Source organism: Sus scrofa, chromosome 9 (genome assembly GCF_054392235.1).
Source record: "Sus scrofa isolate SSC_HxYL_T2T_F1_AM1 chromosome 9, Sscrofa_HxYL_maternal_Yorkshire_Landrace_v2.0, whole genome shotgun sequence".
NCBI lineage: Eukaryota > Metazoa > Chordata > Mammalia > Artiodactyla > Suidae > Sus > Sus scrofa.
This window is the reverse complement of record NC_139391.1, coordinates 41,533,889-41,557,228: the sequence shown is the minus strand read 5'-3', so window position 1 is coordinate 41,557,228 and position 23,340 is coordinate 41,533,889. Positions and strand designations below refer to the sequence as shown.

The following is a 23,340-nucleotide window of genomic DNA, read 5'->3' as shown; positions in this document are numbered from 1 at the left end:
CCCAGGCTAGGTGTCAAATCGAAGCTCTATCTGCCAGCCGACATCAGAGACACGTCTGCAATCTTCACCACAGCTTATGGCAACGATGCATCCTTAACCCACTGATCGAGGCCGGGGTTTGAACCTGCAATCTCATGGTTCCTAGTCAGATTTGTTTCTGCTGAGCCATGACAGGAACTCCTGTAGTCAGATTTTTAACCCACTACGCATGGCAGGAACTTCGTGTGTAGATTCTTCGTGCAGTTTACATATTTAAGGGTCATTATTTCTGAGGATGATACATGAGTTAAAATGTTATTCATTGGCTCGTAAATTTGGAGTCTTGAGGGCTGTTTAACCATATTCTCTAAGGAGGCATGATTCTAAGTGGTCATTGTACTATTGGGGATTTAAAAAAACAAAACAAAACTCTAATGTGAGTTTGATTTAAATGTAAATTCTATACCAAAAGAAAAAAGTCTCATGGGGGGATAGTTTAGGTCTGGCTATTGCTATTTCCAAAAACTAACTTTTCTCTCCCGCATTTTTACCCCTGACACAGCGTTGGTTTACAAAGCTACCTCCAGTGTTGACTTTTGAACTCTCAAGATTTGAGTTTAATCAGTCCCTTGGTCAGCCAGAGAAAATTCACAATAAGCTGGAATTTCCTCAGATCATTTATATGGACAGGTGAGTACTGTGTTGATTGTCTTCTTGATGTGCTGCAGCAGTAGGAGTGACTAAATATATTGTACATAGAACTCACCTGGAGGTCTTGATGATACGCAGATTTGGATGCAGTAGATCTAGGTTGGGGCCTAAGATTTGCAACTCTAAGAAGCTCTTAGGATGGATGATGCTATTGATGTTTCTGATCTCTGGACAACAATTGGAGTAGCTAGGCCTTAGGTGAAAGCTCTCTTGCCTCCAGTGATAAACAGTATCTGGAGTAGCTGCGCTGTATTTCTTTTTCATCTAAATATTATTTGTATTTTTGTGGGGGAAAAATCCTAGACAAACTTGTAGAATTTGATCTCTTTAAAGTCTGTTTTATTAACATGTAGTTTACATATAAAGAAATGTTACCATTTCTAGGTGTACAGCCAATGGGTTTTGACCACTGTATTCAGCTAATGTAGACACCATCACGGTCAAGAGGTAGAACGTTTCCATCCCTCAGAAGGTCCCCTCCTGCCCCTTTGCAGTCAGGCCCTTTCCCTGACCCTCAGACAATACTTACTTGTTTTTAGCCCCGTAGTTTTGTCATTTCTTGAGGTCATAATTAGGGACATGAATATTCAGCGTGAACCCTGTTGTGGCTGTTTTCTTTCACTTAGAATAATGTTTTTGAAATTCATCCACGTTACATGTATCAGTGATTTCCTGCTTAATATTATTGAGTAGTAATACATTGTAGGGATGCCCCACAATATTTTTTCCATTAACTAGTGATGGATATTTCAGATGTATTCCGTTTTAGGCAGTTATGAATAAAGCTACTATGAGTTTCACATAAAAGTATTGGTGTGGTTTTCAGTACTTCTGGGTAAAATACCCGGGAGTAAGATTACTGGGTATCATATGAAAAGTATATTTTTACTTTATAAGCTGTTTCCAAACTGTTTCCTAAAGTGGCTGTACAATTTTGCATTCCTATTAGCAGTCTATAAGTGCTGCATTTGCTCCCAATCCTCACCAATACTTGGAATTAGTCTTTTAAATTTTAGCCATTCTAGGTGTGGTTTTTTTGTTTGTTTGCCTTGTTTTCGGTCTTTTTTAGGGCTTTTTAGGGCCACAAGTGCAGCATATGGAGGTTCCCAGGCTAGGGGTCCAATCAGAGCTGAAGCTGCAGGCCTACATCACAGCTCATTGCAACACGAGATCCTTAACCCACTGAGCAAGGCCAAGGATCGAACCCACATCCTCATGGATACCAGTCAGGTTGGTTAACCAGTGAGCCACGACGAAGACTCCAGAATATCTTAGTTGTCTTTTGATTTGTGTTTCCCTGATGATAACTAATGATGTTGAGCGTCCTTTCATGTGCATCACTAATGGTCATCTGTGTATTTTCTTAGGTGAAGTATCTGTTTATATCTTTTGTCTGCTTTTTAATTTGGTTGATTGTGTTCATACTGAGTTGTAAGAGTGCTTTATATATTATAGATACAAATCCAGGTATTTTCTATCTCTTCTTACCTTTTCCATTTTCTTAGAAGAGCAGGATTTTTTAGTTTCATTGGAGTCAGTTGCCCTTTATAGTTAGGGCTTTTTTATGTTCTAAGAAACCTGCCAACCCAAGGTCACAAAAGTTTTCTTTTCTTTTTTTTTTCTTCTAGAAATTTTACAATTTTAACTCATATTTGTGTCTATGACCCATTTTTGAGTTTATTTTTGTATATAGTATGAGGAAAGGTTTTTTTTTTTTTTTTTTTTTTTTGCCACATGGGGTAAGGAGGCATGTGCATGTCTGGTTAATTCCAGTACCATTTGTTGAAGAGACTCTCTTTCCCCCATTGAATTATCTTGGTACTTTTTTCAAACATGAGTTGAACTTATATTTGTGAGTCTTTTTCTAGAGATTTTATTATATTATGTAATCTTATGCCAGGGCACATTGTCTTGATCACTGTGATTTTATTATAAATTTTGACATCACATGGTATAAACCTCCCACTTTGTTCTTCTTTTTCCTAAGTTGTTTTGGCTATTCTGGTTCATTTCTGTCTAAATACTAGAATCAGCTTATAAAACTCCTAGTAACTATTGGGATTTTTTTTTTTTTTTTTTTTTTTTTTGGTTGCGCTCACATCATATGGAAGTTCTTGGACCAGGGACTGAGTCCAAGCCACAGCTACAACCTGTGCCACAATTGTGGCAGCACCAGATCCTTAACCCACTCTGCCCACTGTGCCAGGCTGGGAATGAAACTCGGGATCGAGCCATAGCAGTCAGATTCTTAACCCACCACACCAGAATGGGAACTCCCAGGTTATTGGGAATTTGATTGGGATTGTGTTGAACTTGCAGATCAATTTGGAGAAATTGAAACAATTTTTAGTCCTTCAAACCACGAACATGGTATAGGTCCATTTATTTAAGTCTTCATTTCTTTCAACAGTGATTTATATTTTTTTGTGTGATGTTCTTGCACATATCTGATTGTTTATCCCTAAATAATTATTGCTTTGATGCTATTATATGCTTTTTTCAAACTCTACTTTTCATTTGTTATTACGGGTATACAAAAATGCAGTGGATTCTCCCCCCTTTTTTAAATTTATATCCTTTGACCTTAGTAAATTCACTTATTAGTTCTGATGCATTTTTGTAGATTCCTTGAGATTTCCTGTAGATCATTGTGTTATCTGCAACTAAGGACACTTCTACTTCTTCCTTTACTATCTGTATAACTTTTCTTTCCTTCCCCCCTCCTTTTTGCACTGGCTATGTCTGTAGTAAAACATTGAGTAGATGAGGCAAGAGTGAGCATTCTTGGATTGTTCCTGATCTTAGGAGGAAATTGTTCAGTCTTTCACCATTAAATATGTTAGCTCTGTGTTTTCATAAATGTCTTTTGGCTAATTAAGGCAGTTAACTTGAATCTCAAGTTTGCTGCAATTTTATGTCATTCATATTTTTAAATATAAACTGCATGTGGGATAATCATTTGCTTAGGTACATGTACAGGAGCAAAGAGCTTATTCGAAGTAAGAGGGAGTGTATTCGAAAGTTGAAAGAAGAAATAAAAGTTCTGCAGCAAAAACTGGAAAGGTGAGTCATAGATACCTTTGTACTTAGAAATGTGGAAGATAGAGTGGGATGTTAAAATTGGATAATTTGCTTATATCTAAAAATTAATTCAGAGTTTAAGTATTAACCAGTATGTTTTATAAAATAGCTAAGAAAAGTTTATTTCTAAGTGTGAAGCAGTCTTTAAGATGAGCTAATAGTATCCATGGGCTGTAGTCATCACACAGTTAGTTCCTGGTAGTGTCCTGAAGAGCTCTGATTTCACAGCCCTTTCTCTTTCTACTCCCCTTGCCATCTTTTTTACAAACACAGGAGAGGTAACTCACAAAACTCTAATCCTCTTGTCTTGGGAAGGCAGTTTTTGAGGTGCTTGGGAAAGGTAAAAGGGTAGTGTTCTCCCTAAAGCGGTACTGACTCAAATTGAGGGCTTATATTTCTGACATGCTACGTCCTTTCTCCCGTGGAAGAACCTTTCCCTTTTGTTCATCTGTTTTGTGTGGGCTGTTTGTGTGGAATCACCCTGTGACTTCCTAGGGAGTCACTTAGGAAGGAAATCCCATGCAATGTCATTGGCTTTTTCCCCCTTTATCTGCATAGCAGTTTTGCTGCTGCCACCACCTGACCTCCATCCACATCATTGCCAGGTCAGGGAGCAGAGGCAGAACTTTGCTTGGCAGCCCAGGGAAGACCCTGCACCTGTGGGCGCCCCTCCCCAACTCCATCCCTCTCACTTAGGAAGACCTTCTCCAAGAGGTGTTGTGACCCATCATCTGGTTGTCTTAATATCGACTTCAGCTGAAGACCGATGCCTCAGGTACTGTCCTGGAAGTGATTTACAGGACTTTATACCTGCGGCAGTATTTCACTTTTAAGGTTTGAGTGATACTTCATAAGGCTGGAAATTTTTAATTGTTTTTATACAATCAGATATACCTGATGTATGAAAGCTCAAGAAAAGCCAGTAACTGACAAGGATCTAAGGAATAGCAGAGTTCTTCAGAGTTTCTCCAGCCTTATGTATTGAACATCCTTTCCAGTGAAAGCTAACTCCCTCTGGCAGGCGCATCCACAGGAGAAATCATTGTTTCTCCTCCAAATTAGAGAAGATGAAGTGTCTTCGCTGCTTACCCTCTAACATGTGGTTGCTTTTGAGTCATCGTGTTATAAGAAGACAGTTTTCCTTCTTCCTAGTTCTATGTCCGTGTCCTTCACTTTATTCAGAGAAGAAACTTATGAAATGACTCTATCCTTTTGTAAAGGGAATCCCAGAATTATAGCATTTACCTGTGCCAATGAGTCAACTTAATGGCTATACCGTTTAGACTCTGTCTCCTGCTGTGAACCAGAAAGGATTCACCCCTGACTCAAGGTGATTTTTTCCTTCTTAGGGCCGCCCCTGCAGCATATGAAAGTTCCCGGACTAGGGTTTGAATCAGAGCTGCAGCCGCCGGCCTGCACCACAGCCACAGCCACACAGGATCCAAGCCATGTCTGAGACCTACACCACAGCTCGAGGCAGTGCCAGATCCTTAACCCACTGAGCGAGGCCAGGGATCGCTCTTGAGTCTTGACGGATACTAGTCAAGTTCATTACTGCTGAGCCAGGACAGGAACTCCCGTATAGTCTTTAGGGAATAAGCCTTTTCATTGACACTCCATACAACAGATCTTTTGTCAGTGAGCCTGAAAACATAAGACAGACTTGGCAGTAGAGTTCTGTTGTCTCTGCCTCCTAGGTATGTCAAGTACGGCTCGGGCCCGGCTCGGTTCCCTCTCCCGGATATGCTGAAGTACGTGATTGAATTTGCTAGTACAAAACCTGCCTCAGAAAGCACTTTGTCTCAAAGTGACACATGCATGACATCACCAGTGTCTTCAGTGCACTGCGCAGCTTCTGACCTGACATCCGAGGAAAGGTAACAAAAACAAGTTTTTAAAATGGTATAGGTTGGGGTTTGGGGTTGAATTTGAACTGTGTGCCCTCTTTCCCCCTGATTAGCACTCACCATGCTAATCAAAGGCCGTGAGCTCTTAGTCTGAAATGGAAGGATTCTGCCAGCTGTCACATGGGTAAACTGTAATTCCCCCTGGTGCACACGCCCATGGGATAGCTGGGATTATTTCAGAGGTGTCTTGAACTGCTCCGCCTTGCTTGGAGCTTACTGTGAACTAGCCGCTGCTAAAGGCCTTCCTCAGAGGAAACCTCAGTCCCCGATCCTGCAAAACATCTCATTCTCCAGTCTACAGAGTATGCCCAACTAAGAAAACTTCACAGACAGGGAGACTTATTCCCAAAGAGAAAATTAGAATATGAAAAAGCCCTGGCTAGAAATTGAGGAGGACAGCCGAGAGGGGCTTACCTAGCAAAGAAACAGGGAGGCCCCGGTCACATGAGCCCTTGATTCCTCCAGCTCCGCTGCATGTGGCAGCCTTGGTAGCCTGGAGGAACCATTGGGGTCAGCTCGGACCAAGTTTGATGTATATGTCCTGGCTAATAGAACCATTAGAATGTATTTTAAAAACGGCTAGACTTCTATGTTTAAAACAAAAATTAATCATCCCTCCGACCCCCGCCACACACATATATTAATAGTCATTCATTATGTATGTAGAAGTGAACACACCAAATGGTAAGCGTGATTATGAGGCATGAGGCAGGGGGAGGGTGGGTTCTTTTTCTTTTATACTCTACCTATGTGTTTGGATTTTAGTAGAATGTTTTCATGTCCTTTATAAAATATAAATGGTTTAAATTTCTTAAAAGTGGTTGAGCAGCCTATTTAATTCCATAAAATAGTACTGCCTGATACTATATTTTAAAGTTAGTCTGAAAAAAAGGGGGGATCCGGCATTGCTTTGGCTGGCAGCTAGAGCTACTATGGGGACCCCTAGCCTGGGAACCTCCATATGCTGCCAGTATGGCCCTAAAATGCAAAAAAAAAAAAAAAAAAAAAGAAAGAAAGAAAAAAATATTATTCTGTGTGTGTGTGTCTAATCTTAATTTTGAGATTGAGATATCTGCTCTTTTGCTTATATTGGGCTGATTTTTCCATAGGTACAGGTCCTCAGGGAAAAGAGGTTTTCTCCATTGTTTTGTGTATGAGAGAAGGATGGGTGGGAGACGTAGGGAGTGAAGGTTTCTTTTAAGTCAAAGCTAAAGGAAGTTTATGTTCTTCAGTTTTGGTGTGAAACAAAAACTTTAGTACAGTTAGAAGCTTACTTTATATTCCTGCTGGTTTGTCTTTGTGCAGTTTGTTTGGCAGTAGTTAAATCAGTATATAAATTAATTTCTATTTTACATACTTTATTCTCAGTTTACAGCAACGATGCAAGGAAGTTGATGTCTACATTTTCTAGTTCAGGTGTTGGGATACTTACTCAAGGCTGCCAGCTTTTCCTTGGGCATTTAACTGGTAGAGCTGGGCTTGTCTGCCTTTTAAGTCCTTCACCCTGTATGCTCCCAGGGTGCCACCTACTTGGTATTCCTCTGAGTTGGATGTTCAGCTGGCACTTTTTCTTTTGTATGTTTTGTTCCCGGGTCCATCTATCCATCTCACTTCAGTCAGTTGCATCTTGGTAACTATAGTTGATTCCTTGATTCTTCCATTCCCGATCTGGTCTTTTCCATGTTCCTTCTCATCCTATTTTCATGAAAAGGAATGATAACATAACAAGTAGTTGGAGAACAGGAGCTATAGACTCTTAAAACCCAGGCAGATCTCCACTTAAATCTCTCTCTGTCCGTCATTTACTAGCTGGGTGAACTTGGCTAAGTGGCTTAATTTCTCTCCAGCTTGGGTTTGCAACTGATAAAATAGGGATAATTATTGTACCTGCCTCAAAGCAAGTTGCTGAATGGGATGATGCATACAAAGGAAAGGCTTAGCTCAGTACCTTTATGAGTAAACACTAAATTGTAGCTTTACTTTGCCATATAGCAGCTTGCTGTACAAAAGCACATTCATTTAGGCTAAGGCATATTTTGAAAGTTATCGTGTGAGCCTGTTTTCTGTCTTCCTTCAGTACAAGTAAAGAGGGCACGTCTCAGGATGCTGAGAGTACCTTTTCTTCTTCTGAAGATTCTGCACACAAGTCTAAGCCAGTGAATCAGCCCCTTCCACCTTCCCGGTCTTCCATGGAAATGCCTGCACATCCAGCTCCTCGAACGGTCACAGATGAGGAGATAAACTTTGTTAAGACCTGCCTTCAGAGGTGGAGGAGTGAAATTGAACAAGATATACAAGGTCGGCTGTTTTAATACTTTTCAAACAGTTACTCTTTACCTTTTCTATTTGTTTGAGAACATGGAAGCTAGGCATCTTGGGTACAGTTCCTGCAGTTGCCATGGATATACTGTTGAATTTTGGTTGGGGGATTGTGACCTCTTTGGTACTTTTTGTTCCTTATACGATTGGTTCACATAATTCCATTTCACAACCATGAAAAGATCCCTCCTAGATCCCCTCCTCAGAATTCCTGGGAATTCCTGGAAGCTTGGAAGCTCATGACAGTTCCCTTTGGCTGAGAATTTTCTGAATCTGCTGAATTTCTTTTCTTGGAATTTATCTGAACTCTGGTTTGAGTTGACCCAAACTTAGAATTTAGCTTTCCTGAATCTCTACTTTTGAAGTATTTTCTACATGAAGTATGCTGTATTGAAGGTTAATGAGGCAAAGAATGTTTGAGTAATGCACAACATCAAATCAAAGTATTCAGCATTCTGTTCCTAAAATCCGTTGGTCTCATTGCCTCGGGACTCAGACTTTTCCTCCTCCTCTTCTTTCTTTTTTTTTTTTAATTCTGGGAGTGACACATAAACAAATAATAAAAACCTAGATTCCTCCCAAGTTCTTTTTTTTTTTTTTTTTTTTTTTTTTTTTTTTTGTCTTTTTGTGACTTCTAGGGCTGCTCTCGTGGCATATGGAGGTTCCCAGGCTAGGGGTCTAATCGAAGCTGTAGCCACTGGCCTACACCAGAGCCTCAGCCACGCCGGACCCAAGCCGAGTCTGCAACCTACACCACAGCTCACGGCAATGCCGGATCCTTAACCCACTGAGCGTGGCCAGGGATCAAACCCGCAACCTCATGGTTCCTAGTCAGATTCGCTAACCACTGAGCCACGACGGGAGCTCCTCCCAAGTTCTTATTCACAGAAATCAACCTTTTGCTTAGCTTTCTCCTTTCATGTCCTGTCTCTGGGACAGAGATTTTTACACCCAACTGACCCATTAAGGTGTTTTTCTGGAGGCTATTTCCTGTCTAAGATATTTTGGTGCCAATTATAAGAGATAATTTTTTAAGTCTTAATGTACTTCTGTGAAACTCAGTCTTTGTATAAAGCACTAGCTGCTTCAGAACTGCATTGTCCTTCATGGTTCATAGAGGAAAGTTGACAATGTCAGAAGCCCAGGGATAAACAGGACTCTGCAGCGCCGAAGCAGCCTGGGTGACGTGGAATGAAATCACTTTAACGGAGTTTTCTTTTTTAACAGATCTAAAGAATTGTATTGCAAGCACTACGCAGACTATTGAGCAGATGTACTGTGATCCTCTCCTCCGCCAGGTAGAGTGAAAATTGATGGATGGGAAGGTAGTCAAGGCATATTCCAGTGGCGCTTGTGTAGACACCAGAAGATCATTTGCTAGTTTTCTTGGAAACTGAATGGGAACTTCCCTGAGCTATAAAAATAAATTTAGGAAAGAAATAGGTATTATTCCGTATTTGAAGCTTAAAAAAAAGCAGTATGTCTTCTGTCACCAACAGAACCTAAAACATATTTTGTCTTTGATTTTGCCACGTGGTATTTTTTCATACCATAGGAAAGTTTGTTAAACATTAATAAAAATTTATCGTTAAGATGGTAACTGAAAGAGTTCAGGGGGAAACCTGACTAGGAATGGTTCCCCGTCCTTTCCAAAGTAATGATCCTTGGTGGAGCCTTCATTTAGCAGCGTTCTTTCGTGCTTTGTTTCTCTAGGAACTCCGAAAGGGAGGCAGGCAGGCGGGAGTTCCCGCTGTCCACCTATGGTTTTGTTTAGAGTAGAATTCTGGGCAGAGAGGGGGAAAGAGGCTCCCATTAGGGGCCTGCCCTCCGCTGGCTTCTGTGTGAATGGCCCTGTTCCTAGGGCTGCGTGGAGGCACGGTTGTTGCCTGGCAGGAAGGCAGTGTGTAAATCTTGGGTTTTCCCCATTTGCTCTTCTGTATTATTCCGGTGAAAGCATGTCAGGGTACTGATTAAATGTAAGTTTAATTTGATTTGATGGCTAACTTTCCTTTTCTTTCATCAGTGCTCATTTGGCACTTAAGCTCTGTTTTCTCCATATTGGGGGGAAAAATGTTTGTTTTCACATGTTGAAACAAACAAGTATGTAGTTAAAAGGGCCTTTATCCCGGATAAGTAGATAATTTCTCACAAGAAGAAATAGAGGGACCGTGTGACTGACTCATAATGAAATATGCTACCTTAAATTTTGGTGCCACATAAAATAGGCGTAGAACAGGAGAGCTGCTAAACTTGTAGGTCCCAAGTGTGGTAAACTTATTCTCTATATGAGTCGTCAGTGGTGATTTTGTTTTTAGATAAACTGAGTTTGTAATGGGGGGGGGGGAATGACACAAATCGGTCTCATTACCTAAACTTTAGAGTTGAAAGAGGCCTCAAAGGGGTCATCTAGTTCAGCTCTGGTTTTAAAGATTCAGTAAATGAGTCATACTTGGAAGATTCTAGGACTATGTTTTTGTTAGCTCTTGATGTTTTGATATGAACCCCATATCAAACACTGCATAAACAGGAGGTTTTTTTTATGTCTGGTGGGTGGGGATAATTTTGAATTTTAGTAACCTAAGCCCTTGTCAGATTTTTTTCACTTAACCTCACTCAGGAAACGCTTTCTGACCTGCAGGTGCCTTACCGCTTGCATGCGGTTCTTGTTCATGAGGGACAAGCAAACGCAGGACACTACTGGGCGTACATCTATAATCAGCCCCGGCAGGTCTGGCTCAAGTACAACGACATCTCCGTTACTGAGTCTTCCTGGGAAGAACTCGAAAGAGACTCCTATGGGGGCCTGAGAAACGTCAGTGCTTACTGTCTGATGTACATTAATGACAAGCTGCCGCACTGCCATGCAGGTAAAGATATCTAAGCAGAAGCCAGGGATGGGGAAAAGTCAGGACTCCTCAGGGCAGGGAACAGTTTTGCAGTTTATATATAAAAACTAGGATTTATTAGAAAATATTTTTTTCAAAACATACAAACAGCGTAAAAGAGAACAAAAAGGAAAAATAAATTACTTTTCCCATTGCCATCCTTGAGCTAGCAAGGATCCATTCTTAGGTTTCTTGTGTCATCTTCAAGAAGTATGCTGTGCCGATGCTCAGTTTTATTTATTGTTATCTCTCAGCCACCCTGTTTTTTTCCCCAAATGGAATATTTTTCCATTCTATTATGCATTTTGTTCATTAATTGTTTTTCAGAGAGATCTCTATATTCTTATAAATAAAAGCAACTTTTAAACAACTGCATAATAATTCCACTGCATAGAATATGTATGTAATTTCTTAAACCAATCGCCTATTGATAGACTTTTATATTGCCTCTAGTTTGTTTTTTTATTTTTTTCTTTTTGTGGCCATACCTGAGGCATATGGAAATTCCCAGGCCTAGGGATCAAATCGGAGCTGCCTCTGTAGGCCTAGCTGCAGCCACAGCAACACCAGATCCAAGCCAAATCTGAGACCTACACCACAGCTTGCCACAATGCCAGATCATTAACCCACTGCGTGAGGCCAGGGATCAAACCTGTATCTTCATGGATACTAGTCAGATTCTTAACCCTCTGAGTCACAATGGGAACTTAAATTTTTTCCTTTTTTAGTGACATTCTTATACACATAATTTTGCACCCTTTGGAGAATAGCTAGATTTTATAAATAGATTTACCTGAACAATTTCATACTTCTCATAATACTACTATTAATGCCAAGAGCAGTCATAATCATTATTTCTCTAGGTACTTTACTCCTTGCAGCATGCTTTCAAACTTGATTTCTCTAATAACTTATACCTCTAAAAGGAGGGTAAACAGGGTGAGAATTCTTATCACCCACATTTTCCAGCCGAGCTTCATTAATTGTCCAAAGTCATACAGCCAGTAAATAAATGGTAGACCCAAGATGCAAGTCCAGTCCTCATTCCACAGTCTGTGCTATTTTCCATTTATATTACTCTTTCTTCCTTTCACTTCTGAGATCGTAGAAGATCAAACTTCCCTGTGTCCCATAGGTAAGAAAACACATAAGCCATTTTGTCCAGGCAGCAAATTATCTTTCTGATTTGCTAGTGTGGTTGTGGGGATATCGGGGATAGAGAGAAGGATCACTTCGTGGTAACTGGTCGTCATACTTGCACGTTTGCAGTGTGAAAGCAGGAACAGCTGCTCGTGGGAGTTACTGTACACATGATGGTGCTGGCTGTTGCATATGGGAGCCTTGTTATTACACATGCGGCTCGTTTTTATATTACAGAAACAGAGAAAGTAGAAACTGTCATTTGCTTAGTGAAAAGACTACTTCATAGCAACTAGTAAGTGGATGTGCTATTCTGCTGTAGGTTTTTATGTGGGTTTTTTTGGTCACAAGGTTAGAAGGGAGATTTAGTATTCTTGCCATTTTTCGTCATAGCCTTTTGAACCAGGTATTGTTGACCATCTAACCTTTGTACCAAACTGCTTTCTATGATAGCACCTGATTGTGAGACCCTCAAGGTGGTGTAAATGTCTTGGAATTTGTCTCTGTCTTGAGATGGATTTTCTTACCAATAATAGAGGCAGTGACTATAATGATAAAGTTGTTTACCCTTGAAATTTCCAGTGGACTTAATGTGATTTTCTGAATTTCCAAGAAATGTTTGGTTTGTTCTAGCTACTTTGTCAGTGATTGGCCTCTACTCCAAATCCTTACTCGTTATCATTCGTTCATTCATGTAACAGATGTTCAGTGCGCCTACCTACTAATGAGCCAGGCACTGTCACTGGGGCGCTGTGACTGTGGGCCTGATATTGTCAGTACTTCTGAAACACTTTGTATATCTGTATGTATTATTTATTAGGAGTAAGAAGAAAGACAAAGTGCCCTATTTTCCTTTCTTCTAGAAAGGACCTTTTGATCCCTTAAGACCTTTTGCTCAGTGGGACTCCGTTTTAACTCTGTCCTTTGTTCTTCCTCAGAATCAGCCCCAAATGAATTGGATCAGATGTCAGGAGAGGTGGAAGCCCTCTCTGTTGAACTTAAGCATTACATTCAGGAAGATAACTGGAGGTTTGAGCAAGAAATCGAGGAGTGGGAAGAAGAGCAGTCTTGCAAAATCCCTCAAATGGACTCTTCCACCAGCTCAGCATCACAGGAGTTCTCTCCATCGCAAGGTATCCAAGCAGGGCTGGTTTATGCCAATGACCTGGACTCTTGTGCTCTACCCTTGTAGCCAGCCCTGTGCACTTGTGCTGAGTGGGTCGGGCCACGGTCTGCACAGGAGAGTTCAGATATAGTTTGTGTTGCACAACCTGACAGCCTAGCTTGAGGCTCTAGAATGTCCTTTCTGCTGAGCAGAAGTGATCAAAAAGACTGGCCACTTGTACTTTCACTGTTATACGTTTTGCTTATTTCCCAAGTTGCAGAAGAAACTGAAAGATTAGTGGGTAAATTCTATGCAAACTATGCTCCCGAGGTGATCTTCTCAACAGATCGTTGTTTGTAGGAAGGCTTCTTGGCATAAAGAACTACAACGATGTTTAAAATGTTGGGAGCCCATTTTAAACTTTACAGAATCATTGGTGACTTCTTGCTGAAGTAGACATTTCTTTGAGTCACAAGTTTCTAGGGGAAATTGCATTGATTTTTTTAAAAAAGATTTGTTAGAAAGTTTGCACATTAAACTTTGTATCCATCCTGCTTGCCTTTTTTTTTTTTTTTTTTGGTCTTTTTAGGGCTGCACCTGCGGCATATGGATATTCCCAGACTAGGGGTTGAATCAGAGTTGTAGCCCCTGACCTACACCACAGCCGCAGCAACTCCAAATCTGAGCCATGTCTGCAACCTACACCACAGCTCATGGCAACGCCGGATTCTTAACCCACTGAGGGAGGCCAGAGATCAAACCTGCGTCCTCATGGATACTAGCCACGAATAGCTGAGCCACGATGGGAACTCCCTGCTTGCCTTTGTGGAGTGTTCTAGAGCTTGCTTCTCATCAGATGCTAATTCCTTTGTGCTGTTCTTGGTCAGAGTCTTCAGTAGCCTCTTCCCATGGGGTTCGCTGCCTGTCCTCGGAGCACGCCGTGATCGTGAAGGAACAGACTGCCCAGGCTATAGCAAACACGGCCCGCGCCTACGAGAAGAGTGGGGTAGAAGCAGCATTGAGTGAGGTGAGAGTGGCTTAGAAGCCCAAGTTCACAAGGGGTGGGCTGTTGGCAATGATCACCAGTTTTCTCACATTCCTTTTACTCTGTGTCTGTTGTGTTTAACCAATCCCTCTCTATTTCTTCTGTTTTTTTCTTACTCTCTCTCTCCGTTCTGCTGCCACAGCTTAAGGAAGCTGAACCCAAGACGCCCCTGCCCCCGGAAACACACCCCGCAGAGCAGTCAGAGCAGCCCCCACAGGCTCATGACGCAGAGTCTGCTGCCCAGCCCAATTCTGAGGTCTCTGAAGTCGAGATTCCCAGTGTGGGAAGGATTCTGGTTAGATCTGATGCAGATGGATATGATGAGGAGGTACAGAGATGAGTGCAGGGTTGAGCTGTCTGTCGTCAGTCTTACCTTGCCTTCTCATGAGACCAAGTACGGTTGTGTAGGGCGTTTGGCAGTAGTTCATATTTTCTCACCAACACAAATGATGGGCAGGAGGGCCTGTCTTGGTTACTGCTGTGCACTGCTGCCAGTGTCTGTCTACCCTGACCTGTCATGTGAGAGCCACCGCAGAGGCCACGGGGCTCAGAAAGGTAGAATTGAACGCCTCGTTTGGTATTATGAACAAAAAATTGCCTTTTAAGTTAGAAGTTTCTGTCTTTGCTAATATTAGTCCACTGTGTTTCCTCCAAATACAACAGTTTCCGTTGTCTAGTGAGCAAAACGAATGTGAACCGAGGTTGCTTTTAGTTCTATAACTTTAGGAAGAAGCTGTAAAACATACGTCTTTGTTCACTGGCTGCCTCCTTTATAATCATCACTGCACACTAACAGTCGTGAATCTTGTCCTCAGATTTCTGTTTTTTTCTAGTGGGATATTTTTTAGTAGTTGTAAAATTTTTTCCAAAAAAAAAAAAAAGATTTTTTTGTTTTACGGTCCTATTTGTGTATCCCCCCTAGCTTCCAGGTTGTTTAAAGTGTGCTGTGCATCCTAGTAAAACTCCAAAATTTTTAGGATATACACCCAGACCACAGAACTAAATTGGAGTTCTCACCTCAAACACTTCCCCTTTGAGTTATAATTTAACTTGTTTCATTAGCCGTGCCCGTATTGTAGATGTTTTTAGACATGCATTTTTCTTCATCTGCTGAATTAGAATATAGAGAAATAACTAGTTTGGGGCTGGGTCTTGACCTTGCGTGGAGGGGCCGGGGCTGTGGGGGTGACTAGGACTAAGTGTGTGAGCCTTGACCTGCGGTTGCTGGCCAAGGGGCACACTGCCATGCTTCCCCACAGCTGTCTCTTCGCCTTTCTTTCATGCAGTCTTCCTCTGAACCTTTCTTCTCTCCTTTTTCTCTGTGTTTTGTGCCCTCTTGTGGTAGGTGATGCTGAGCCCTGCCATGCAAGGGGTCATCCTGGCCATAGCTAAAGCCCGTCAGACCTTTGACCGAGACGGGTCTGAAGCAGGGCTTATTAAGGTATCTCTGTCTTTTAAAATTCTAATCCTTATGCCGCAGGTATCCTAACAGTAGGGCAATAATTTTATTTGATAGTCCAAAATGGGATGAAAAATGGTTTTCATTGAAGTAAAATGCAAACCTCCCTTTTCTGCCCAGCTAACGATCCAGCCATCGCACAGCACGAATGGCACCTTCTTTGCTGGCCCCAGCGCAGCCTTGGTGTTCCCGCGCACCTGCTAGAGGGCTCGCCCGCATGCGTGGGAAGAGGTCTCTTAGTACGGCTGTGACCGAGACATGCCTTTGTGATATGAGGGCTGTAACATAGGAAAGTAGACCAAGCTTTTTAAGGCACTTGAAGAAATTCCATCATGTGGAATTTTAAATTTCAGGTCTTTAGTACGCAAGGATATGCCTGAAACAATTAAAACTAAATATTTGGGGTTTTTCCCAGAACTTTATGGGAAAAATGAATTTCTTGTGAGGACAGTGTTTTTGGTGCCAGAGGAGTTTTCATCCCTTGTGAAATGCAAACAGCTTACCAGTTCCTTAGTTGCCTCTGTAATACCTCAGCAAGAACTTCTTAGAAGTCTTAGAGTTGGGAAAACCCCTGGAGCCCTGAAGTATCAGTGTCTGCCTGCCGAACCCACTGTGCACCCCTTTGTAACTACCAGTTCTGTCTTGGCTAGGCATTCCATGAAGAGTACTCCAGGCTCTATCAGCTTGCCAAGGAGACCCCCACCTCTCACAGTGACCCCCGACTTCAGCACGTGCTTGTCTACTTCTTCCAAAATGAAGCACCCAAGAGGGTAGTAGAGCGGACCCTGCTGGAACAGTTTGCAGATAAAAATCTTAGCTACGATGAAAGGTGAGAGGGGACCCTCAGGTGAACCAACCCTCCTCCTGGGTCTGGCCTGACTAAGTCCTCTGGAGGGGGAGCCCTCATGGTGTTCTGAGCTTTGTCCACAGGTCCATCAGCATTATGAAGGTGGCTCAAGCGAAACTGAAGGAGATTGGTCCAGATGACATGAATATGGAGGAGTACAAGGTGAGTCTTCTCCACGTCTACAGAGCAAACGCATTCATTTCTAAGGCAAAACAAACAGACTGACTCCACCACCCCGCCGTCCCCCCAGAGAAGCTGGGTAAGAATGAATAAATGATTTGTTCTAAACCTTAGAATAGCCAGGTTCTTTATTCTGTGGTTCTGTTAGACTGAGTCAGTACTTCATTTCCCTTAAATATCTACTTTAGTCTTGTCCTAGGCAATAAAATTCTTGAATTCATGGTTTTGGTTTGTTTTAAATAGTAGAGTTTTCTGTTTCTATATTGGAAATTAAATTTATATGCGTTAAAATGCATATAAGACGACAGTTTTTCTTTCTTTTTCTTTTTGTGGCCGCGCCTGTGGCATATGGAAGTTCCCAGGCTAGGGGTCAAATTGGAGCCGCAGCCGCCAGCCTACACCACAGCCACAGCAATGTGGGATCAGAGCCACATCTGTGACCTACACCACAGCTCACAGCAGTGCTGGATCCTTAACTCACTGAGTGAGGCCAGGGATGGAACCCACATCCTCATGATTACTATTCAGGTTCATTACCATTGAGCCACAATGGGAACTCCTTTTTTTTTTTCTCTCTCTCTCTCTCTTAGATTTCCAAAAAAAGCATTGTGTTGTAGCCAAGACAGTGTTTTGTGCCACCTAAGGTGTGCCTGCCACTCCCACTGAACTTGTGTGTTGTTCTCTGTGGATGGAATGGTCTTGTCCCTCCATCTTCCTTACGTCTGGATAGGTCCTCAGAACTTGAGGTCATTCGTTTAAACCAGAGCCGAACCTGGAGTTCTCTTGTGGTGCAGCAGGTTAAGGATCCTGTGTTGTCAGTGCAGCAGCTCAGGTTGCTGCTGTGGCGTGCATTTAACCCCTGGCCCAGGAACTGCCATATGCTGTAGGCATGGCCAAAAAAACCAAACCAAACCAAAACAAACAAACAAAAAAAACAGAGCTGAATGACTTTGGCATGGGTGTTGGACATTAAGATACTAAATTCTAAGCCTCACATGAAATGAATATTTCTGTTCCTCAGCTGAAGGAACTAGACATGGAAAATTAAGGTCAGCAATAGACTTCTGTCCTGAATGTTGAGTACTTTATTGTCTAAGCAAGCTTTTTTGTCTCTTATTTTTCTGTGCCTGGCTCTGTGTGTTCAATAAACATTTGTATTGAGTTTGCAATGTCCTGGGATGGAAAGCGTGGAAGTAGTTGTAGTCATAATCACGAATGGCTGTCATTCCTTTCCAGAAGTGGCATGAAGATTATAGTTTGTTTCGAAAAGTGTCTGTGTATCTCCTGACCGGCCTGGAACTCTATCAGAAAGGAAAGTAAGTTGGCTTTTATGTCACTAAGATTATTGGTCAGGACACTGTTATTCATTGACGCCCACCCCGGAATTCTCAGGACCACAGCCACACCACCTCGCTTCTCACATGCGCCCTGCACCTCCCCTTTCCCAGCGTTGCATTTCAGCTTTGCTTTGAACATCACAGGTGGTTTTTCATCCCTTACCTAATGATGAATTAGTTGAGAGAGATAATGGCCAGTTTTTAAAGTTGGGAAGAATAGAAGTCCAGGGAAGTTCTATGGGCTGCCTTGGGTTTCTTAGTCAGTTTGCAGAAGACCTGAGACTGGCTGTGGTCTCTGGCCCTCAGGCTTGTCCCACTGCACCACGCCGCCTCCATCCTTAAGATCTTCCCATAGCTGCAGCCAGTTGCATTCTTATACAAGGAAGGAGTGGGGACTAAGCCCTGGGTCTGGGGAAGAAGCCCTGAGCTGGCTATTTTCTACCACTTTCTAAGGTACCAGGAGGCGCTTTCCTACCTGGTGTACGCCTACCAGAGCAATGCCGCTCTGCTGCTGAAGGGGCCTCGCCGCGGCGTGAAGGAGTCCGTGATCGCTTTATACCGAAGAAAATGCCTTCTGGTTTGTACTGTTTGTAAAGCCTTTTGGTTTTTGTTGTCCTTTGTTTACCTTTGCCCCTTGAAGCCATAAAGAAATATAACTGAAGAAAGAAAAAAATCTCCACAGGGTTTTAGATTTTTTCAAACTCTCAAGAGTGGTTTTATATCAGAACCGTTAAGTTACTTCAGTGGATACCGTGCTTCCTCCACCCCCGATGGAAGTGAGGATGAGGGGCACGTACCCCTTTTTGGTGCCCTTCGGGCATACCTGCTTACAGCTTTTATCACCGAGTGTCTCTGCTTAATCCTCCTCTTTTTCTTTTTTTTGATTTTTAGGGCCGAACCCACAGCATATGGAGGTTCCCATATACCGAATGGCTAGGGGTCTAGCTACAGCTGCCAGCCTACGCCACAGCCACAGCAGTGTAGGATCTGAGCCACGTCTGTGACCTACACAACTCATGGCAACGCCGGATCCTTAACCCACTGAGTGAGGCCAGGGATCGAACCTGAAACCTCATGGTTACTAGTCAGATTCATTTCCACTGTGCCACAGCGGGAACTCCTCACTCCTCTTCTTATTCAGCGCCTGGTATGTAGAAAGCTTGTAATAAATGTCTGTTTTTTCTATGTTCCCTGCTAAGCTAGCAGATGAGAGTTTTAGTGACTTCTAAAGAGACTCGCTTTTTAAAAATGGTGTGGACCATAAAGATTGGTCCTGTCATCCTATTAATACCGATGTCATACCCCCTGGAGATCTAGGCTGGCCACTCGGCAAGGCAGATGCAGATCCCTAGGCCTCCCCAGGGGTTTCTGCAGGTGCTTTTTCTTCAGCAAAATGCAGAGAAGCCTGCCCTGGACCCACGTGCTTACTTGGCCTCCCGGACGCCTGGGAGGACTGCCCTTTTCCGGAGGAATCAGGCCAGCATTTCTGCCACTGCCTCTTGTTCATACCAAACGGAGAAGATTAAGTCATGACGTATACTTATCTCAAAGTCTTCATTTTCTAATTTATACTTGGATTCCTGTATCAGTTATACATGTGGCAGAGCATTTTGAAGCTGAAAAGAGGGCCTTATAGATTTGATGGATCTAAATTTTATTAGAGACATGCTTTTATTTTTTTAAATCACCAAATATAGATGACATTTTGAATGTCCTGCTCAGTTTCCACAGGGAGGCAGAAGTAGGGATTCAGATTCTTTGTGTCTCTGGTGTGTGTCAGGATCACCTAAGGAACTTTCCCATGGTGGTGCCCTGGCCTCTCCCCAGACACAGGGAAACCAGAGTGTCCAGGGAGGGGCCTGGGCACCAGCTTGTCTTCTGCAGGTGATTCTGATGTTCACTGAAGGATGAGAACCCTTGAATAGGTCTCTTGATAGAAGCAGTTAAATATGATCTTGAATAAGTTAAGGCTACTGGGTCAGACACTTTGCTGCACTAGGATCACTTTGGGACCCAGTGCACAGGTCACCTGAATACCAATTAAATCAGCATGTCTAGGGCGGGGCATCAGTAGTTTTAAAGATCCCCAGGCAACTCCAGTGTACAGTGATTTGGAAACTACTTGTGTAGACTCTTCTAAAATAGTTATCTATCCTTTTCAGACTTTTTTTTTCACTCTTTTTTATCTGTAGGAGCTAAATGCCAAAGCGGCTTCTCTCTTTGAAACAAATGATGAACACTCTGTAACAGAGGGTATTAATGTGATGAATGAATTGATCATTCCCTGCATTCACCTTATCATTAATAATGACATCTCCAAGGATGACCTGGATGCCATTGAGATCATGAGAAACCATTGGTGCTCTTACCTTGGGCAAGATATTGCAGGTGCGTTGTTGTTACCACTCCTGGTGATTCTAAGGCCATTGAGGATTCTAGAAAATACAGTGGACTCACTCTATAGTACCAGTGTTCCAACCTTTCTAAGGGATTGGAATCCCCTAGCGTATGCGTGAGTTTAAAGTAGATCTGTTCTATCGAAACAAGGAATGGGGGCCGAGACCCCTCTCCCTCTTAGTCTCCCCTTACCTCCTCTGTGGCTGCTAAATCACCTCCATGGCCAGCCAGCCCAGTTTGAAAAGAAATCACTGTTCTCTGGGGATGTCAGACATCTGTTACTTTTTCATCCGCCAGAATCTGAACTTTAATTGTATAGCTTCAAAATAAAAATCTATTTACATGGCCTGATTACCTGTTGGTGCCGTAACTAAATTTTCCTGTGACTTGAAGTTGTAAAGCATAAATGTTATCGTGAACTATGATGCCTTCAAGTTAACAAATTAGTAAATGGAACATCTGTGCATGTCCAAAGCATTTTGGAGAAGGAGCCTAAAACCAGGCATTTTTAGCTGAGTTTGGTAGACTTAGAAAGTTAGTGCATCTCCTAATATAAATCTTCTTTGTTAGTTTCTCGCCAGTGTAGATATTCTACTGACTTGTTAAAGTGCTCAAATTTATAATATTTATTGGAAAGTTCTCTAAGAATTAGTAGCTGTGAATTCCCTTTGAATGTCTTCAGTTTTTATTTGGACCATATGTGATATATAGCTTTACTTAATGTCATGTATGCACATCAGTATATTTTAATTATTTGAAGGTAAAGAACAGTCTTCCGCCTATAGCAGTATTATATTTATAGTATTATATTTATGATACTTTCTCAAATTTTAAAAGGATGACTGATTGGAAGAAGTGTCGATAATGAAGTGAATATATAGTGTTATTCTGCCACATGTCAGATGGCTTAAAGCGGTGATCTAAAACTTTGGTATATTTGGCCAGTAGGTCTTTGCTCCTTGTTTGGCTTGAAGGAATCATCATTTGTTGTTGGCTCTTCAGAACGATGCTTTGACCTTTGAGGCTGGGTGACGGCTGTATGAAAGAGCTTCTCATATCATTGCAGACTTACTAGTTTTTACTCAGAGATTTATTTAGCTGTATAGTAACCATTGATTTTCCCTCTACAGAAAATCTGCAACTGTGCTTGGGGGAGTTTCTACCCAGGCTTCTAGATCCTTCTGCAGAAATCATTGTCTTGAAGGAGCCTCCAACTATTCGACCCAATTCTCCCTATGACCTTTGCAGCCGATTTGCAGCTGTCATGGAGTCAATTCAAGGAGTGTCAACTGTGACAGTGAAATAAGCCCCCATGTGTTCAAGGCCCATCCTGGCCTTTGGCTGACTGCCTGTTGCACAGAAGTCTGTTGTCACAGTGTTTACCTTGGGCAAGGAATTAGGTAGAAAAGTAAGATTCAGATCCAGACCCCAACCATGCCGTGTGTGTAAAGAAGGATTGAAAATAAAAATGCACTTTTTAGGTACAGAATCATAAAAGCAATTTCACTTAAAAAAGGCAGGAGGCAGTGTATCAAGGTATTGATTTATGCCAGAAGACCTGAGATGCCTCTTGTACCTATGAGACTGCTCGGGCTTTTCTAAGCCTTTCCCACTTTTAAAATGATCCTTCAGGCATAATATTTTTGACAGCAGAATAGAAGGGTGAGTCATCAGAACGTGAACCAGATGAACAGCTACTAGTTATTTTATCAAATATAGATGGCGTTAAAAAGTTCTTAACTGCAAGAGGCCAGACGTATAAACCTTGCCTGGCTCTTGACAGGAGATGACAGTGGGCTGATGAGCCCCTGCCATTTCACTTGTGGGTGGAGCATGAGGTCATGTGGCAGTGTGATGCCCAAAAGGCAAAAGAAAACTGCCTTTCCTTTCTTTCTTCTCTCTCCTTCATTTTATATTTTTAAACAAACCGGAAAACCTCACACTCGGTCCTAAGTGAAAGAAAGGAAAGCGTTAAGGATTTTAGATGGGAGTAGCAGCATTGCGAAACTTGACTAAAGAGATCATAGTTGTTAACCATTTAGGTAAATTTTTCTAGTGTCTGAAAATTGTCAGAAACACACAGCTAAGGCTGCTGCTGGCCCAGAAGAACATTTTGATACCCCTCCCCTTTTTTGCTTTAAAAAATAAGGGATGTGGGTTTGTGTAAAAAAAAAAAAAAGAAAAAAAAAGGAAAAAAAACCTATATATATGTATATGTAGAGAGAGAAATATCCCCTGTTGACAATTTTTAAAGGCTCTAGATTGGGTATTGTGTTTTAACCAAATTTTAAGATTAATGAGGGAATTGTGGGCAGGAAGAACACTTGATACAACTATGCAGATTTTATAAATGTGCAATAAAAGTATTTGTTTTACCTTTGGTGTACAGTATGGTCTTTATTTAACATATTTTTTCTGAAAATGAATGAACTCAGTAAGCATTTGTCAGGTTTCAGGTTTTCTTTGAAAGGAAAAGGCAGATTAAAAGAGTCGCTTCCTGAGCAGCACCTAGTGGTGGCTGATCTCTTTTCATCTGTTTGCTAGTTGAATGGCAGGTAAATGTATCCACTTTTAATTTGTCTAATTTAGAAGGCAAAAAGAAAAATTATTAAAACGTAATTTCTTATCTTTTGATGAAGGTAATGGTTAGGCTATTTTTTTTTTTTTTTTTTTTTTTACACATAGTCAGATGTGTTTTTGTGTTTCCAAGCACACTTGCAAAGATTTGTTTTGTGGGAAACGGATCCATTTTCTTACATATTGATTACCTGTTACTGTTTAAAATTCTGAATAGCACCATGTGCCGTTTTCTTTTTCTTTCTTTTTTCAGAAAAAAAAATATTTTATTAAAGAGCAAACTGTTCACTCACTCACTGGTTGGGAGAAGTTTCCCTCATTGTGAAAACAGTGACAGGTCATGTGTATACAGGCACGATCTCCTTAACACG

At 41.8% G+C, this 23,340-nt stretch overlaps 1 protein-coding gene across 50 annotated transcripts in view; it reads left to right on the top strand.

Moving 5' to 3' along the window:
* The window catches only part of USP28 (ubiquitin specific peptidase 28), a 63,314-nt gene extending 40,547 nt beyond the window's left edge, over positions 1-22,767 (top strand). For 12 of the 50 annotated variants that reach the window (XM_084976093.1, XM_084976092.1, XM_021062842.2 and 9 more), the window contains 17 exons: positions 542-669; positions 3,658-3,753; positions 4,472-4,546; positions 5,469-5,648; positions 7,756-7,976; positions 9,225-9,295; positions 10,636-10,864; positions 12,961-13,155; positions 14,015-14,154; positions 14,315-14,500; positions 15,518-15,613; positions 16,282-16,460; positions 16,562-16,640; positions 17,895-17,974; positions 18,449-18,572; positions 20,188-20,383; positions 21,523-22,767. In XM_084976093.1, coding sequence (XP_084832219.1) covers positions 542-669; positions 3,658-3,753; positions 4,472-4,546; positions 5,469-5,648; positions 7,756-7,976; positions 9,225-9,295; positions 10,636-10,864; positions 12,961-13,155; positions 14,015-14,154; positions 14,315-14,500; positions 15,518-15,613; positions 16,282-16,460; positions 16,562-16,640; positions 17,895-17,974; positions 18,449-18,572; positions 20,188-20,383; positions 21,523-21,698 — 2,451 coding nt within the window. In that variant the 3' untranslated portion in view covers positions 21,699-22,767. The remainder of the gene's footprint in view (positions 1-541; positions 670-3,657; positions 3,754-4,471; positions 4,547-5,468; positions 5,649-7,755; positions 7,977-9,224; positions 9,296-10,635; positions 10,865-12,960; positions 13,156-14,014; positions 14,155-14,314; positions 14,501-15,517; positions 15,614-16,281; positions 16,461-16,561; positions 16,641-17,894; positions 17,975-18,448; positions 18,573-20,187; positions 20,384-21,522) is intronic. The other 38 variants (XM_084976099.1, XM_084976098.1, XM_021062851.2 and 35 more) reach the window with 5 other exon arrangements.
* The last annotated feature ends 573 nt before the right edge of the window (positions 22,768-23,340 follow it).